This window comes from Pseudochaenichthys georgianus, chromosome 6, assembly GCF_902827115.2.
Source record: "Pseudochaenichthys georgianus chromosome 6, fPseGeo1.2, whole genome shotgun sequence".
Lineage (NCBI taxonomy): Eukaryota > Metazoa > Chordata > Actinopteri > Perciformes > Channichthyidae > Pseudochaenichthys > Pseudochaenichthys georgianus.
In genome coordinates, this window is record NC_047508.1 from 39,666,014 (window position 1) to 39,684,892 (window position 18,879).

The 18,879-nt window shown below is 41.5% G+C and overlaps 1 protein-coding gene across 2 annotated transcripts in view; it reads left to right on the plus strand.

Moving 5' to 3' along the window:
- The first annotated feature begins 318 nt into the window (after positions 1–318).
- Positions 319–18,879, plus strand: part of pik3c2a (phosphatidylinositol-4-phosphate 3-kinase, catalytic subunit type 2 alpha) — a 74,094-nt gene continuing 55,533 nt past the window's right edge. Inside the window, exons 1-2 of one of the 2 annotated variants that reach the window (XM_034084224.1) lie at positions 319–411; positions 8,065–9,296. In XM_034084224.1, coding sequence (XP_033940115.1) covers positions 8,145–9,296 — 1,152 coding nt within the window. In that variant the 5' untranslated portion in view covers positions 319–411; positions 8,065–8,144. Of the gene's footprint in view, positions 412–1,301; positions 1,421–8,064; positions 9,297–18,879 lie in introns of those variants that run through there. The other variant, XM_034084225.2, reaches the window with a different exon arrangement.

The following is an 18,879-nucleotide window of genomic DNA, read 5'->3' on the forward strand; positions in this document are numbered from 1 at the left end:
GTGCATATATAGCATACATCGTGTCAAGGGTGTGTGGGTTTAAACATAAATAAATGTGGAAGTGAAAACTCAGATTTTCAAAATGAGAAAAAAGGGTGATGAAACATTTCTCAGTTCTTCTTCCATCACTAGTAGTGTTTTAATGTTGCAATACTACATAAAACATGCTGAACTTGTCCTGACCTTTTCTGTGTATCCCTACAGAATTCACAAAATTAAGTATATTTCGACACTGACTTCTTTATTCCACACGGTGGCATTGCTTTCCCATTTAACGTTGAGTAAAGGCACCAGCAATTCAACCAAAACTCCATACAACCACCTCAACAGGAACTGACGTCTCCTCAGTGCAAGTGGATGGAAAAAATGCAGCTGCAGGAAAAATGGCTCCAAACACCGCACCGCTAAAAGGTGAGAAATTGACGTTTGTACAGTAAATGTAATGCGTGTTAAAGTTGTATCTTGTAGTTGCTTTAAATCGGTGGTTAAGGCTCCTTAGCATCTGTCCGTTTCCCGTGTGACAAACTCTGCATTTCCTCCTTGTTGTGGGCACTTGGCTGGACCACAGCAGTTGCCTTGGTACTTTTAAATTATAAATCAGTGTCTGTTAAAGTATGGAGCAGGCATGTAATGTATTATTGTTACGTTGCTGAATTTAGTTTGTCTTTACGTTTCTGTGAACAATGCGTGTTTTATGTGTACGGTTTTGTTGGGGTAAGCGGCTAACTTAGCATTCAACAAAGTTAAAGTTCCAACCATGGATGTATAAAGACAACTGCACACAGCGTTGGGAGGCGGGACCCCGTCCATTCCTATGGAAGTTACCCGGTGACGCATGAAGCCAAAATTGCCTGAGCCAAAGTACCCGTATGTGGACCCATAGAGCATGCGCAGTAGAGTTTTCATTAAGCCTCGCCTCCGATCTGCTCTCTGCTCAGTCAAATTAATGGAGGGGGAAAATAACTCTGGTTTCATCTTAGCGCATTTAAAAACTTTTAGAAACTACTGATTCAAATAACGGCAATATAAATGTTCATACTGGGTAGTTTATTTAGTTAAAAAAAAAGTATCCGCTGATTTATAGACTTCTCTTTCCCAATGTAAGTCAATGGGAAAAAAGTATTTTGGGGCCCAATGACATCACGGAAGTTGTAGTACTGCTGTTTGGCCACTACGACAATTTGCTTCAACGGCCGGCACACTTCCTGGGGTTCTAACCGCTATCAAAAGTATCAATAGGTGGCATTTGATCGGGATAGTCAAGTTGTTTAGCTTCATGACTTTCTTGTTAGCTGTTTAAAGTAGCTAGCATCTCATAGTCAGTACAATTTAGGTGCTATTTTAAGATGTTAAGCGTTGAAGGGGGAGAAAAACAAGCGTTTGAAGACGTATTGACGTTCCTCGACGAATCATTTGTCAGGTGAGCATCAATCGACAGGTCAGTTAGCTAGCCGAGTTAGAGGGATACACATGGTTATACAGCGGTGGAAGCAGTACTCAGATAATTTAACTTAAGGATAAGTAGCAATACTAGTGCAAAAATACTCACTTACAATTAAAAGTCCTGCATTCAAAATGTTACAAAAATAAAAGTAAAAAAGTATAAGCATTAAATAATACTTTAAGTACCCGAAGTACTCGTCAAGCAAAATGTCAATTAGAAACACCAGATGTTTCTAATTATCTGTGCATTTGTGCTTCAATTTTGCATTTGGTAAAATTGGGGTTTATTTTAATTACTTTATACACAAATATATTGCTTGACTAATAACATATTATTAAAGTGTGAATTTGAATCGTGTATTAATTGCCTAAATCTGCAACAAGTAACTAGTAACTCAATCTTTAAAAAGTGCAACATTTGCCTACAAAATGTAATGGAGTAAAAGTATAAATTGGCATCATGTGAAAACACTAAAGTATAGTAGGCTACATGTTCCTCAATTTTTTACTTGTACAGTACTTGAGTAAATGTACTTAGTAACATTAGCCTACTAGTTATATAGCATATTTGGTTGTATACAAGTATTTTAAAGACTTAGAAATACTCTTGTACAGTAAGTTGATTGCTTTGTAGTGTGACGTGTGAAAAGACAACTATCACATTTCTGACGAATGATTTTGTATTGAATGTCTTCCCAAATGTGATTACACAATACCCCTCTGCTAACTGTCAACACTTGGGATCAGATGAAACACTGACTCATTCAAGTGAATATTTAGATTTTTGCTGGGTAGTTTCATCCATAATAATACATCATAATTGATTTGATGATACGATTATTCAATTGCAAAGTAACCAAAGTTATCATACAAAGCTTGTGAAAAACATAAGTTATAACAAAAATATTGAAAAGCTTAAACATTGGCCTCAAAAATGTAGTGTAGTATTAAGTAATGTGAAATATAAATAATCAAGTACCTGCAGACTTACACAAATACAGTACTTAAAGGTGGGTCGGTAATTTTGGAGAAATCTGCTCGAGTGCGCTAGAATATGAAAATACACAACCGGAAAAAATCTGCCACTTCCTCACAGAGCCCCTCCTCCAACACACACGAACGCGCACATGACCAATGAGGGCACGAGATAAGTGTGTGGGCACAGATGGAAGGCTGACAGGCAGGTAGGCCATCCAGTTACTTTTGCCGGGCCGGCTCAGATGATTGGTCGTGCTTTTTACAGCGCCGCGGTTTCTGCAGATGACATATTTTGTATGTATTTATTGTCAAAGCATTTAATATATGCATTGCTATCGGGATGTTAAGAGCATTCCATGGAATATAACAAAAAGTGTTTCTGAAGTGTATTACCTACCCCACCTTTAAGTCAGTGTTGTTTACAGTTCTTACAGTATCAAAGAGACACTTTTCATGGAAGTGTTGTTACTTTGCATGGATTTGTAAATACAGTTGTCAGAATAAGCCACAGCTGGCCAAGTCAACAACATTTGGGATTTCACTCCGCAGTGCCCCTTCAGGTTTTGTTTCTTTTTATAGACTTAATGTTTTGCAAAGTCAAGCCTCAGCATTACACAAGCCAGTGCAGGAAAAAAAAGTTTTAGTATATTGTTAACCTTTCTAACAACCACTGGTGGTATCTTACACACGTATAAACTCGACCTGGTTACTTATTTTCACTTTTAAAGATGTTGTCTGTACTTTGAGCTGTTGTGTAGTGTTTCTGCTAACATCTGCACATTTGCTCAGCTCTTGGAAAGAAAAACTCTTACTCTGTCCTATAAGGTCAAGTTAGGTCCACCGTTGTTTAAGTCTGTCTTGAAAAATAAAAGCCATGTTTGCTCTGAGTGAGACTCCTGTCATTAAGAGATCCACTCCAAATTTAACAATCTTCTTTTTGTGACAAAATGTTTTCCACAGTTTATCTGAAGCAGTCAGAATGAGAGGTGTCTATGGTACATAAAACAACCTTTTCTTTCCTTGAGTTACAAAAGGAAGGATTTTAAACTAAAACGACTATAACTTTGGAAGGTATCCACCAGGGATGAGAACGATTATTCGAAATTATTCGAATGAGAATATGAGTTATATTTTTTATTGTAATTCTTTTTTTTTTATGTGTGGGGAGTCTAAGTTGATTACATATGATCAAATGGAATAATTACATGTATACGACAGTGCCATAGCTAAGTGTGTTAGGTCTAAAGGTGTGTTTTGCTCCGCTCACCGGTCCCTCACAGCGGGCAGAGCTGCAGGTGCTGATCTCTCTCTCTCTCTCTCGCCCGGTTCAGACTTCACTCGCGTTTATGTCCAAATCCATCAGATCTATCTAGTTCTAGCTAATGATGTGGTTGCTGCCCCTCCCTACACGCAGATCACGCAGACTCAAACCTCATCTTATGCCCAAATTCCAGCTGAGCGTGTCTTCTCTACCTGATTGTGAATCGCCTCCGCACCCGCCTCTCCCCTGAGTAGACATGCTCATATTCTTAAACAAGAATGAGTATTGAAGAGCTGCATTCTGTGCATAGGCCCTGTTATAGGTTGTTGATCTCTGTTGTCACGGGTTACGGTACCCTAACCCGTTATGTTGTTCGTGTATGATTCCTCTTTCATTTAAAAACCAAGTTATGTTTTAAGCATGAAAGCTGTAGGCCTATAGCTGTCAACTGTTCAAACTGTGATCACCAGTTCAATACATTTTACAAATTCGACTTGGTTTCTATACTTATTATTATTTAATTTTTTCGTAAAGATTTTTCCCAATTTTTTTTTTTTATAGGATATGTACATTTCGGTTAATCGGTTAACCGTTTTTTTGGGGGTCGAATATTTGCATATACATTTGCTTTCAAATTCCCATCCCTAGTATCCATCTGATATGGCTTTGAATAAGATGCACTGGATTTTATTTTTTGCACAGTTTGAAGGATGGTAGATTTTTTTTTTCATTTATCACTTACATTGAAAATGTTTTAAAATCAAATCTCTCAAGACTCTGGATGAAAAAGTGGAGTGACAACAATAACCAGGATAACCTGTTGCAATTATTATTTGGCCATCTAACTGCTGTTTTAAAAATAGATTTGGCACTTTTGTAACCTATTCTTTAATTTCTTATAGCTGTAGAAATTGCAGAGTTTCATGAGATACAAAATATGCCCACATTTTGGCTAGATATCATGCTCAAATATATAGAGTCTTTACATCTGATGGACTGATGTGTTAGAATATACAGTATCGGCTTAAACGTCAGTAAGCATTATCGTAAATCTTGAACAAGCTGATAAACATGATGTTGTCCTGTCAGACCAAGCGATGAAGACGCTCTTGTCTAAATCTACCTAATGGCCAAATTAAAGTAAGCAGTGGGTGTTTCTCAATGTTGAGGAGGCTTGCTTGGTAGCACATGTACCTCCGAGTTAGTTCCTTAAGAAGCGAGGCAAGAATACCTCCTAGCCGAAGAGTGGAACAGGCGAGCAGGTGTGCGTCATATGAGAGGCCCCGCCTTACATTTGACGCCAAAGATTTTGGAAATTGGTCCGTGCGCAAAGCATTGTGGGGATTTTAAGACCGCGGAGTCTACACATGTGCAGCCTCGAAATTTCCCGCATCGAAGTACGCCGGCCTCGGTAGAATTCCAAGTATCCTAGACATTGGAACAGTCCTTCGGTGGGACTCGATGACATAGTGTCCTTGAAATAGTGGCTCTGGAGCAGCCTTCCTCGACATTGAGAAACACCCAGGATGTCAAAAGCTTAAAATAATGGTGGTGCTCAAACAGTACCCGGACTCTTCCATCCTTCACCATGGTGCCGTGTGCTTTTCTCCACAAGTGGGGCTTTCCTCCATTCAATGTCTCCTTTTGCCATATATGGACTCTAAGCATGTGGTTATCTTGAGTCAGGATCGTCTGTGTTTAGCCAAAGGTTTGGTCGTTTAAGTGTAGCTCAATGGATTAGCATGGTATAGCATTGTATGGAATTGTTATTGGATTGATCTGCCCAGCATTTGCAACACTTCTCAAAAAATCAGGACCAATGGTAATGAACTTTAATCACAAGTGCAATTGATTCAGTGTTTACATACAGAGTCAGCATGTAGCGGCTGATTAGTGTCTGTCATAGTGTGTTAACTGGACACTTGGCAGCATGGGAGTTTGACCTTTTTGTTATTGAACAGTTACTTTAACATCTAAGCTCCAGTCTGTCGGAGCATGCATTCTAACTGTGGGCAAAATCAATAATATATATATATATATATATATATATATATATATATACGGATGATCTACTTTGGTCATAGCATTTCTGCACATAGTTAAGCCATCAGTGACAGCCGGCGCCAAAAGACGATGACCTCTCTTTTGATGCATTTTAATGTCCCTAAACTGTGTTCTTGGCAAAGTTGGCAACACCCTCTTCTAGTCCAATGCTTAATGAGTGCAGCCACATTGTCGCTGCCCGCTGGTGTTAGCACAGCTGATAAGACAATCTTGGGGCCATGGTGCTAACATAATGCTAACAGAGCGAGAGAAGGCCAAAAGGAGGAGAGTGAGAGACCCGTTGTGCTGCTTAGCATGCCAAATTCCTCAGCTGCACAATAGTGCTAGGCTAGCCTGAGCCCCAGCCTGCTCTCTCCACCACAATGGGAGGGGAAGCTCAGGAGAGGCTGGTGACGCCTGGGGAGGAAAGAAACTCACTCAACCCTGGGACTGTGATGGGGCCGATGAATGGTCGCTTTGAGAAGGCGCTGTGTCATTTTGGGACCACAAGACACTCTGCAGCAATGTTTCCCTCACTTTATAGACGTAGTGGGCTGATGTAGGCTAACCATAACTATTTAGGATGATCAAGAATGGAAGATGCCCTTTTTTGGGATTAAGTCTGGGGTTTTGAGGGTTGTTCAGAAAAACATGTTTCATGACATCAACTTGAGATCTGACGGTGAGATTTGACGGTGAGATCTGACGGTGAGATCTGACGGTGAGATCTGACGGTGAGATCTGAAAATGTAACAATGAATTGCTAGACGCTTTCCTGCACAGAAGTTACTTTCCGATAAATGGTGTGAGTCACATGTCAACTGGTGTTATAAATCACTTTGCACAATTCCTTTTATGCTATGTGGTCAGTATACGGATACTTTGTTAAACCATTGCGCTGTGACTAGGGCTGCAACAAACGACTAATTTGATAATCGATTAATCTATCGATTAATGAAACGATTATTCGGACCGTTAAGGTTTTAACTGTACTACTACTTATATCGATACTGCTTATCGATCCGGTCCTTTTAACGATAGTATTAACGGTTATTTTGACAAGAAATAAGGTAAACTAACTAAACAAATTGTGAACAAAACTAACATCGCTTTTTATTTTTAATTAAATGCATAATATTTCACATCAAAAGAAACGACAATGCTTTAACAAATCGTATTAAATAATCTGATGACAGAACTGTAAACAGAATAGCTGAAACTTTAACAAAATAAATAACTCAGTTACCTCTAATCATTAACCCATGTTTTTATAACTGAGTTAACTGTGTGTTGCTGCTAGCATACAGAACACCTGACGGGGAAACGTTACTTGTGGATGGGGCTACAGAGCTGCTAGAAAGACAGTCCAACCCGGTGCATTCCTCCGTCTGGATGTGGAGCGCTTTTGCTAAATGTGTAGACAAATTGCTCGTGTTACCGCCCTTACATGATAAACTGTTATTGCACTTTTGGTAACGAGTATTGTGCCCATCGAGACGGCTAAAGTTTAACCACACCTCGGAGCGCGTTCTCTCCGCCATCTCCTCCGTGTGTGTGTGTTGCTGCATGTAGCGGCTGCGTGTGTGTGTGTAAACTGCCCCGCCCCCTCGCAAGCAGGCGGGGGGAGATCTCTCGTCTGTATTGGGAAGATCGAAAATACATTATAGACGCATTTTGTAGTCATTTTGCATATTAGAAACGGAGTTGGCGACACTAAGACTGCGATATAATGTTTATGTAGCAATAATACATATGACATATGTTTTAAATGTCTCCTGTACCGATAAAAAAGAGCGATAACATTGGAGCTTAACGGGGTGTAGAACACATGTGATGACGTCACCAACGAATCGACGACTGAATTAGTTGCCAACTAATTTGGTAATCGATTAAGTCGATTAGTTGTTGCACCCCTAGCTGTGACCCCTACATTGTCAAGGTGAACATCGTAGAAGCACACTGATGGAGGAAAGCTTGTTGTGAGTGATCTGATCAATTTAAATGTAACGAACATGCCCGTTAAGTGACCTAATTGATACCCTTGACTTCAAAACAAGCGCAAGTAATTATTGGCTTTGCATTGTGACAAAATCAATAAGCAATCAGAGTCTGCTTACAGCAACAAGGCAAAGGGAAAACTTCAATAAAGCCGTGCCAGTTAACAAATCATACAGAATAAACAATATTTGATCTAGATTCTGTCGACATCCTGTTATACAAATATTACCTTGACTGGCAATTATAATTAGATATACTTATATTTCTGGTGTGATTTGATAGTCTATTCCGAAATGATACAATCTGCCATAATTCAAATGTTGTTGTTTTTCTTTTCTTAGGTGTTTAAAATTTTGCTGCGCAGCCCTTTGAGCCACACTGACGTAAAAGCTGTCACTCATGGCACCCTGCAGTTGACAGAATGGCCCAGATATCAAGTGGCAATGGGTTCAAGGTGGATGCCCCCAAGTCAAAGGGGGTTGTGGGTAAAGAGGAAGCCCTGCGCATGGAGGAAGAGGCTTTAGCGAAATTGCAAAGGGATAAGAGACCCACTCTTCCAGTTTCAATATCCTCATCTTCCTCTGCAGCATCTTCCTCGAAACCAAAACCTTTTAACTCCACCACTACTGCTCCTCGTCCTTCACCCGGAAATAATAGACCTGAGAAGGACCTCATCGTCTTCCCAGAGGCCAAGAAGAAGCCACAACGGGATACGTTCAGGGATATTGATGTGGAAAAGCTGACCAATGAGGAACTTGAAAAGCTCCTCCTGGATGATAACTTTGGGGTGAACAGCAAAGTGTCTCGCCCCTCTTCACTTCTGGGGTTTAACCTCAGTGCGTCGTACCCTGGAGGCCATGCCTGCCCCTCCTCTCCCTTCCAGAGCAACCAGTGGACACCTGTTCTGTCCACCCCGTCTAACTCCATTGTGTCCACTCCCACCCATCAGCCTCCCCCGATGTTCCCCTCCGCTCCGTTCCCCAAACCCGGCACATTTCAGAACGGCTTCACTCCAACCATGTCGCCCTTCATGACGATGTCGGCGCAGCAGCCATCCTTCATGACCTTCACTCCCATCCTGCCCGCTGCTGCCATGATCTTCCATCAGCCAGCAGTGGACCCTGCTGGGATGGCCAAACTGTTGGACAAGATTGCCAGCACCTCAGAATACTTGAAGAACGGCAAATCGGCCATCACTGAACTGGATTCCTCGATAGCGCGCGCGGCTTCTCTGGCTCCTAACCCGCCTCCCCAGCAGCCAGCGGCGGTGGAATCTTCTAGCATCAGCCGCTTTGACTGGCTGGATTTAGACCCACTTACAAAGCGTAAAGCTGAGAATGACGAAGCATCAGCGGCCGATGCACAGACAGTACAGACAGTGGCAGGGGACCCTTGGGATGCAGTGCTTGAGACTGAAGGGAACACTAGCAGCAGCAGCAGCCCCCCGCCGGAGGAGAAGGCATCGCTGACGGTCCGCTCACAATCCAGGAGAGCTTCAACGGGAGCGGCCGTCACCAGGAGTCACTCGCTCAACATCCCGGGGACTTCCTCCCTGCACAAACCAAACCATCAGGTAGGATCACAGTAAATGTAAATGTTTGAAAATTAAAATCTGTAAATATTTCTAAAGGCCTTTTCACTTTACACATATGACTTGTCATATCAGAAAAAGCAATACACATGAAAGGCTCGGAAAAACAATTGCCGATCTAACTTTTAATATGTAAAAAAATATGTCTCCAAAGCTATTTGTAATTGTATTTCTGCTTACATGTCTTGTTGTGCTCTACTTACTGGTTTGTAGTGGGCAGGGATGTCACATTACACGAGCAGCATTTCAAAGAAAATGTAATTACTATTATGGGGGTTGTTTCCTGATGTTGTCAGACCACTGTGAATCAGTCTGATCAAACAACTGAACACGTGATAAAGCAGATTAGGGTTTTTTAAGTGTTAAACTAGTGTTCAGAAGCTTTAATGAAAGCTGCACTGCATTGATGTGTACTAGTCCCAGGACTCTGGTACTATGGATGCTGACTCAAAGGCATGGTCTACAGGGAGACTAAATTGAAACGGAGCCATGAATAATGTTATTACCTGCACCTGTGTCCTGTTCTGTATTATATTTCTCACACACATATTTACACCATATGGTTTCCCTTTTCAGTTAGTATTGGCCACTAAACCAGGGGACTAACTACCTTGCCGGTGTCACACATTTATCACCCCCAACATATTTACTATCCACCATCAATTTTAACTTGTCCAGCGTCACCATGAAATATCTATTTACTACCAATAATATTTCCTGGCACTTTATTGATAAGATTAGATAAGACAGACCTTTATTGATCCCAGCAGGAAAACTCAGGTTGACAGAATTATGCGCAGCAGAATACATTACTCAATATACCACAAACTCTTTCTAAATAGGCGAGTAAGGGTAAAGTTAAGTCAAAACAAATGATGGTGGATTTCCTCATCCACCCCAAAACAGTAACGCCCATCAAAGTCTTATAACTGCATGTACTGTAGTGCTCATCCATTCAAGCTTCCTTCTGCTCCTTGTAATTAGCATTTCTCTACGGTTGGCTACCCAACGTATCACCCTGCAATTTCCCCCTACCGCATTTTGTGATTAATTTCGCAATGCACGACATTTGTGATCTGATTTCTTGTGATGAATATTTAGAGCAATCATTTGGGACAGTGCTGTGGGCAAGTGGCATTGGATATTGTTGCCTCTAAATCTCTTTTACCCCCTAAAACGAAACAACCATCTGTCATGTGGCTGGCAGCTCGGAGTTGAAACTGTGTTTTAGTCAGCAGTACAACCATCCCGAGGTCGACCATACAAACATTAATTTGTCACCATGTTTATTTATCTGTAATCATTATAAGAGTGTCGGATTAACAAGAAGCTGCCTTGAGTAAAATATGTGATGTGCTGCTTTAGAAGTACTTTTCAGACGGAAAGCACCGGAAGTCTGAAGTCATAAGCTGCAGAACAAGATAACAACTAATCTGGGTTGTTAAGATATTGGTCAAACACTCAACAATAGTACTTTTTTATCTGGACCGGCTAATCTATTGGACATTGTGTCCATTTTCTTTCCTTTTTTGCAAACGTCAAGTCGCCCACTTCCTGCTCATTGTATTTCTGTGTCACAGTGACAATTGGTCTCTGTGGTACATTTCTCTCAACAGGGTGATAATTATTAACCTTACAAGGCTGCTACTTCCCAAATTCCTCATGGTTGTGAAAAACCAGGCTATTGAGACAATCCTGAGACGGGGTTTGTAAAAGATTAGTGGACAGAACGGTCAGAAATGTTAATGAACTTTGTGAAACGGGGACCAGCGAGGGCCGTTTTAATGTACTTATTCAGTAGATCTTTCAAGTCCATGTGTAGGACTGTACAGACATTGACTCATCAAAGGCATGCTGTCCAGCCTGTACACCCAGCGGTGTCTTCCATGTTGAGGAATGTCTCATTTCCCATTGAAAGGAAAAGGATGAATCATTGTTTATTTACTCCTTCCTATGTATCACATCTATGTTTTTACGTCAGCCTTTTTTTACACTCTTACTGTTTCTATCTGGATCTGGATTATCTACATCCAGTCTGCCTGCAATCGTAATGTATGTGAGGTTGGGATGGTATGTGTGTTGGCATGGTATGTGTGTTGGCTTGCTCCTCTTGTTCCATCTGCTTCCCTGGCAGTTAGCGCCCATGTTGTAATAAACAGGAACAAGCCCGTGCAGCTCCCTTCGCCCCACAGCAGCACCAGAATGACATGAGGAATCGCCCTCATGAGTTACGGGGCCAACTCCTCTCTCATGTATACCCCAGGGAGAGAGATGATGTATTTCCACAACATTTTGATACCGGGGGCATGAAGTGCTTTGAGGAACTTTGACTCCATCCTGTAATGAGTGTGACTATGACTATCTGCTTTACAACTTGGTAGTTCCTGTTGTTTGTGTGTTGACGGTTCTCAATAGCTTGGAAATGTGAATACAGTAGCTTTAATACGGCAATAAAAGCTCCAGCAGCAGAGAACAACCAGAAGACAATAAGGCTGAGTACAGGAACATTAGAACAGGAACATAGGCTGCATCTCACTTCGGTTAAATTGATTCCTTGCGTTTCTCACTTGCGTTGTTTCCCTGCGTCTAGTCCCTTCCTCCAGGGAAGCACGGAGAGACGCAAGGAAACCACGAGAAGCAGGGAAATGAGTTTTAAGAGCAATGGGACGTCCTTTCCTCCGGAGCGTCACGTGAAGCGACGGCCGTTTGTGATCACGCCGCACAGCTGATCGTCTGACGGCAGCTCTGTCCCCGTTGTTTTCACACACACACCCCCGCCACACATTTACCAACATAAACATTTGTATCATCTGTTGTGGACCCAAATACATTAAATAAAATAAGAAGAACTCATTCTCAAAAAAGATAAACGCCATTCTTAAGATGTATAAATGCAAAATAGTTAATAGTGATTAGAGTACACAATATAAATAAAAGAATTGAGAGCAAGAACAATATATGCTATCAAAACCCAGTTGGATTAACATTCATTGGATTGCACACTTTGTTTGTTTGTGTGGATATGTAGCACATTAACATTTTAATAGCACTTAATGACTGACTGAATGGAAATGACAATAAATGTAAAACGAAAAAAACGATCATGAAAATGTTTCCAATAAATGAATAAAAGGATTTTTGACCACTTTGTTGTTCAGATATATCACATATTTGTAACTAAATGAAACATTAATTGAAACAAAACACGGTATAAACTGAGGAGTGAGTCCCGTGAGGTTCATGTGTTTTCTTCACTCCGCTGGGAAACGGCTCTCATGTCAAGAAGCATCAGATCAGTGCATGCGCTGCATCGTCCAATCAGTGAGCGATACACAGTAAGGGGGCGGGGCAAGTGTCTGAGGAAAAATAGCCGAAGTGAGACGCAGCCTTAGACTTCAAACCACAGGAACTTTAATACCAGGAGCTACTAGACCACATAAGGCTGTTAAAAGGTGCTTTGTGCCTGCATGGACCACACATATTGAGCCCGCCGTTTACAGTGATGATGAAGCTTTGTGAGGGCAGAATCTTGTCGATGATTGGCCTTCAAGAAAGACTATTATCTCAGTCCCCTGAGAATACGCATTTGCCCGCTTCCCTTAAAGGTCAAACCACTGTTTTGCATGGTTCAGCCTACGCATTTACATTGCTGCAAAGACATTTCAAAGCATGTGGTTATTTTGTTTTAGACTGTCGAGCAGTTTCATCATTTCAGACGGCCGCCGGTTTCAATTCCTTATATTATGGAATTAAATACATTTTGAAACTTGCTTGAGGTAGTTCAACCTTCTGTTTTAAAAATACCCTGTTTTATATTGTGAAAGTGAGTCTATAAATGTTTTGCAGTATTGTTAAAAAACGTAGACTCATTAGAGAAGTCTATTAAGAGTTGTGGTGCATTAATACATCCGACTGTTGGAGAGAGAGTTACCACAGAGCATGACATACTCCGTCTGTGTAAGGAAATGAAAGGCAAAGTACACAAAGTAGTCATAGATGTTCTCAGTCTGACTTGTTGACTGGAACTTGCTTTAAATGTGTTAAGTGTTGTAAAACTGCTATTGTATCTAAAACAGCTGATTGTAGGAACTACTTTATGACACCAACTTCCCACCAATTAGTGTCAGTAATGAAACTGTGTTTTTACAACAAATCAAAGTCACTCTTCTGTGTTGGCTGATCTGTTGGAGACACTGGTGTTGAGTTACAGGACAGATCCAGACATTGGACACGCTCTGAAAGCTCAATGAAATGATCCACTGCTATAACATGGTCACATGTTAAACCTAAAGACGTGTCATCCATAGACAAACATAGCTTTGCATGTGACCTACCAGAGGAGGATGTGATGCTTATCTTGAAGGTCATCTTTGTATTCTGTGCTTCTACTGTTTACATGCTTTAATGATTAAAAAGTGCTTTATTTATTCTCATACTCATTGGTAAGTTGGCCAGCACCGTTGTGATTGGTCAACCGCTTGGAGATGTCCCGCTCCTTAACTTATCACGTACAATGTGTTGGAGCACTTGCCAATAGAAGTGTATGGGTGTTTCTCAATGTCGAGGAAGGCTGCTCCAGAGCCACTATTTCAAGCATACTACGCCATCGAGTCCCGCCGAAGGACTGTTCCAATGTCCAGCATACTTGGAATTCTAGCGAGGCCGGCGTACTTCAGAGCGAGAAATGTCGAGGCTGCACATGTGTAGACTCCGCGGTCTTAAAATCCCCACAATGCTTTGCGCACGGACCAATTTCCCAAAATCTGTGGCGGAAAATGTAAGGCGGGGCCTCTCATATGACGCACACTTGCTCGCCTGTTCCACTCTTCGTTTTCCGAATGCCAGGAAGGATTCTTGCCTCGCTTCTGAAGGAAGTGACTCGGAAGACATGTGCTACCAAGCAAGCGTACTCGACATTGAGAAACACCCCATGTGTTACATATGTCGCATTTCCATTGCAGCGCATAGCACGGTTTAAGTGGCCCGTTTTTTGTTGCGTTTCCACTTGGGGTAGTTCTGGCTAACGGGTACTCTTTCACAGTTTTTCTGGCCCTCCAAAATCGTGGTTCTTTCCGGGCCAACAACCGGGCTGAGTATGCTAAACTAGTGACGTGAGTGCTACAACTACAACAAGATGAACATATTTGACCGTGATTTAATTGTAATACACGTTTCAAAATGATGCCGAAGTAACAACATACTGATACCAGTTAGTAAAAACCATGAATTAATGCTTTGACAAGTCTGCAGACAGACGGCAGGCGAAACACCTTTTTTAAATGTGTTTTCTGAATGGAGATCGGCTAAGCTAACGTTATATATGCTCCGACCGTCCACACTCACAGCAACAGCCTACAGACATAAATAAACCAGCGACTGTATTCGCCATGACACAGACAGTCTGTGGTTTGAACTTGTTTAACTTTTGTCTAGTTTCTGAGCTCTGAGTGCTAACGGCTAACGGCTGATGTTTGGTTTTGTGGTTCTCATTGAAGATGACGTCACGGCTCCGCCTACACTGCGTTACTATAGTTACTGCCCCAGCTACTAAACTGTAATGGAAACGCAGCAATAGTGATGTCACGGAAGTAAAAAAAAAGGAGTCCAATCGAGGCGTTTCAGGCAGGGGGGAATGCACAAATGCGCCAAAATCTATACTCTACAGCAGGGGTGCCCAACCAGTCGATCGCGGGGAGATTCCCAGTCGATCGCGAAATGTGTCTAAAAATAAAACAACAATATTCTGTTTTATCGTTAATGTCCTATAACATAATCTTCCTGTGCCAGAATAATGCACTTGAAAGCTTTGTGATTGGCCGGCGTGACCCCATGCGTCGGGGCGTGGCTGGAGGGCAGTGCACTAGTTTGCTGACGTTGTCCGTGTCTACAGGAGTGACAGTCCGCACACACACAAGACCGCAATTATGGCAGAAGCAAAAAAGCCTAAAATATATAATTTTCACTCCGAGTGGGAGGATGATTATTTTAGTATCTATTCCAATTCAAAGTCCATCTGTCTCATCTGCAATGCGAGCGTGGCTTTATCGAAGAAGGGTAATTTAGGAGCGGCATTTCAAAACAGTGCACAAACGCTACGAGACGGAATTCCCTCCTAATTCTGCCCTACGCTCCAAAAGGGGAGGGGCCTGAGAGGACAGCTAAATGCACAGCAGTCCATTTCCACCAGGCCCAACAACAAGAGCAAGGCTGCTACCAGAGCATCTTATCGTGTCAGTCACGTTCTTGCGAAACACATGAAGTCTTTCAAAGACGGCGAAGTTGTGAAAGAAGCATTCCTGGAGGCTGCAACGCGCTTTTGGGGGACAGTAAAAATAACAGTAGCATTTCAACAGGTTTTTGATTTAATAAAAACTTAAGTTAGATACCGTTATTAATCAGCTGTAAGTTTTAGTTTGTTTGAACTTAGTCATTATAATTATTGTACAAAATGGTATAAGAATGCAAACTTAAATTGATTATAGTCTATTCAGGTTAAGAAGCTAGTGTTGCTAGCATCCTATTTTAAAGGCATTTCTTTTTATACGCAGATTCCTGTGTAGCTTCAGATCTGAGTTGTCTTATTATTAAGCCTAATTTATACTTTTGTAGCAACACTATTTTGATATAATGGCAAAGAAAGGGTTCAGTCTTTTCTTTTTTCCCTGTCATATGTGGCAGCACTGTTCAATGTTTCCTGAAAACATTACCCACTGTAGTGACGTGTGAATAAACTCCAACTCTGTATCAACAACACTGTTGTGTAACTTCAGTTAAATACTTGTATGTGTGTAGATTAGAAAGACGTAAGATAAAGGATCTGCAGTATTTTATGAAGTATTAATCGTACCAAGGTCAGTTTTATACAAGTAGTGTGTATTTACCTGGTAGTAGGCTGTCAGTAATGGCTACGCCTCTCTATTTGGACTGGTAGATCTCGGCAGACTGGCAACTTTAAAAATAGCTCTCGGTTAAAAAAAGGTTGGGCACCCCTGCTCTACAGGAAAGAGAAAACCCCAAGAGCATAATAAGGATTTATAATATCATGTAGTAAAAGCCAATTCTCTTGTGTTTCACAGAAAAGTAGATCTTAACCTGACCAGCTGTTTTCACCTGGCATGTTTTTGCCCTGTTGTTGCACTCGGTATATTTACCATTGTTCCGGAGATGATGAGTGTTTGGATGGTAGTAATAAGCCCACGTTGCCAAGCCTTGTTGTGGTTTGCAAGACTGTAGAGTACGATGGAACAAATGAGTTTGAACTTGAAGACTTTGGTCCGGACTTGGCTATCTTGTTTGTCGTCACACCACGTCTCATTATCTTTCCCTTTTTTATGAGTTTCCTAGTTGTTTCTCAATCCGTCCGTCTTTTACTTTCTTTCAATCTGTCTTCGCAGTTTGGTATACATTTATTTCCTTCTATCGCTGATGTCTTTCTATCTTTCTTCATCAATCTTCCTCCTTCCCATGGTACCTTTCTACTAATCCCTTCCTGTTGCCATTTTAAGTATAAGGATGTAGGTGAGCGTTAATCAGCGGTCAAACAAATAGCTTTATCTGAAATGCAGCCGTCACGCCTCACAGCTCCAACACATGATCAGACCTCACTGTTTGCAAAGCAATTCTAAAAGTGAATGCGTCCTTTATCACACGACGCCACGATTTACTTAGCTTCGAGAAGTTTAATTACACTTATGATTCAGTGTTGCTAGTTTGTTGGTTCGTGCAGTAGATCTTCAAAGCCAGAGAAGACATGGTAAGGACTTAAGTTAGATGTGAACGAGGGGAAATAAAGGAAATAACTTGTAATGCTAGTTTGGCTACTAATATATTGAATTGAAATACTGGTAATGCACAATGTGAGTGTTGTTAAATAAGATTAAATAATTAGCCAGATAAAAGCCGACTAAATCAAATGTTGAGTGCTCGTGTTAAATCAAACCCTGAAGTATGCAGCTTGCTTCTCTTGGTGCATGCCTATATACTTGTTTGTTCTTGCTTCGTTCCTTCAAAAATAACCTGCGGGCTGGTTTTTGTCTGATCTAGACATATTTTTCTGATTATGTGCTGTGATTCAACATCAAAGTGTGAATACTTGTACATTTTTGGCACAGTCAAATCTTTCCCCCCCCCCCCCCCCCCCCCCGCATATTTTAAGACCTCCAGCAGGTTTTTAACGTCTCTTACACACCTCCACACCAACCCACTGCAGACTCTGCCCCATTTTCTTTTTATTGTCGTCTAATGAGACCTCAAGCACAAGTATGAGCATTTTTGTTCCAGGAGACGGAGTGCAGGGTGAGAGGATGTTGGAGTGCATGGATGTGACAAGAATTCCAGTTAACGCTGTGACTCTGGGAAAACGGCTCTGTCTCCTAACCTCTGATCCGGTTTACTGGCCAAAAAACAGGAGATGTATTGTTTAAGATGGAGTACTAAAGCAGGTTGAAGCAAGAGACAAATGCACATAATAAAACCATGCATAAGATTATTTAGGAAGAAGTTGAATTATACAATTTTGAAGAGATTACATTCACAAAATAACTTGGTGTCCCACATTTGGGTCTTGAGCCCCAGGATTTCAGTGTGAGGAAGCGATCAGTCATTTCCTGAGCGAAAGGAGAAGTTTACTTGTGTCTTGTTCTGCTGATGTAAGTCTCCTCTCATGACGCCGCATCCTTATTCAGAACACTTTGTTCACACAGGCTGTCATAGTCATTCATGAATCATCCTTTAGGCTGACTAATGGGTAGCTGAGTATCCACAAAGCATTCAAATCAATCTGAATTTCTTCAGTAAGTGCTGCATCTGCACGACTGCATCCTTCAGCATTTTCCATACAAAGTTACATTGTGAAATGAAGCCTGGAGAAACTACATTACGCTTGTACTGTGATGAGACATGCAGGTCATTTGAGTGTCAGATAAATGCCTGCATTTACAGTAGCTATTTTTTCGTAGAGATTAGAAGTTTTAGCACTTAAAAACTGAAATATTTTACAGTTAAGTAACCCATCATGTGTTGCCTACAACTTGTCGTACACAACTTGTAGGCTGGGGAATGATTGGCTTGTGAATATTTGAGTGCAGGCTTCCTGTGGGCTGTCTGGGTGTAGTTTTCATTACGCGGAGGTGTCTAATGTCTGGATGTGTAGATGTGTAGTAACTCAATACTGGTGTCGGGCTTGGAATTACCATCAGCCTCCAGACGTGACTTTGGTTGGTTGAGCCTCTCAGTTCTCCCACTGCTCAGGCGTCCTGCGTGACTGCGGCACCACTAAGTCCCTCAAGCTAACCGAGCTGTAACTCGTGTGTCTGCTGAGAGACGATGCAGTAGTACAGCAGGAGTCTCTTTGTGAACGAACAAATACAACGAATACATTTCCTTTCTCATAAACATTAAAGATCTTTGACAACTGCATTGTTTACATGATAGACGATAGCTGCTCTGACACTTCCTGTTGTCTCCCCGCACACATGAATGGGATAACATATTCTTCTGGAATGTCCCCTGTAATGGGACTGAAGGGGTCAAATTCTGATAATACAAAGTGTCATTTTGCGGGGGG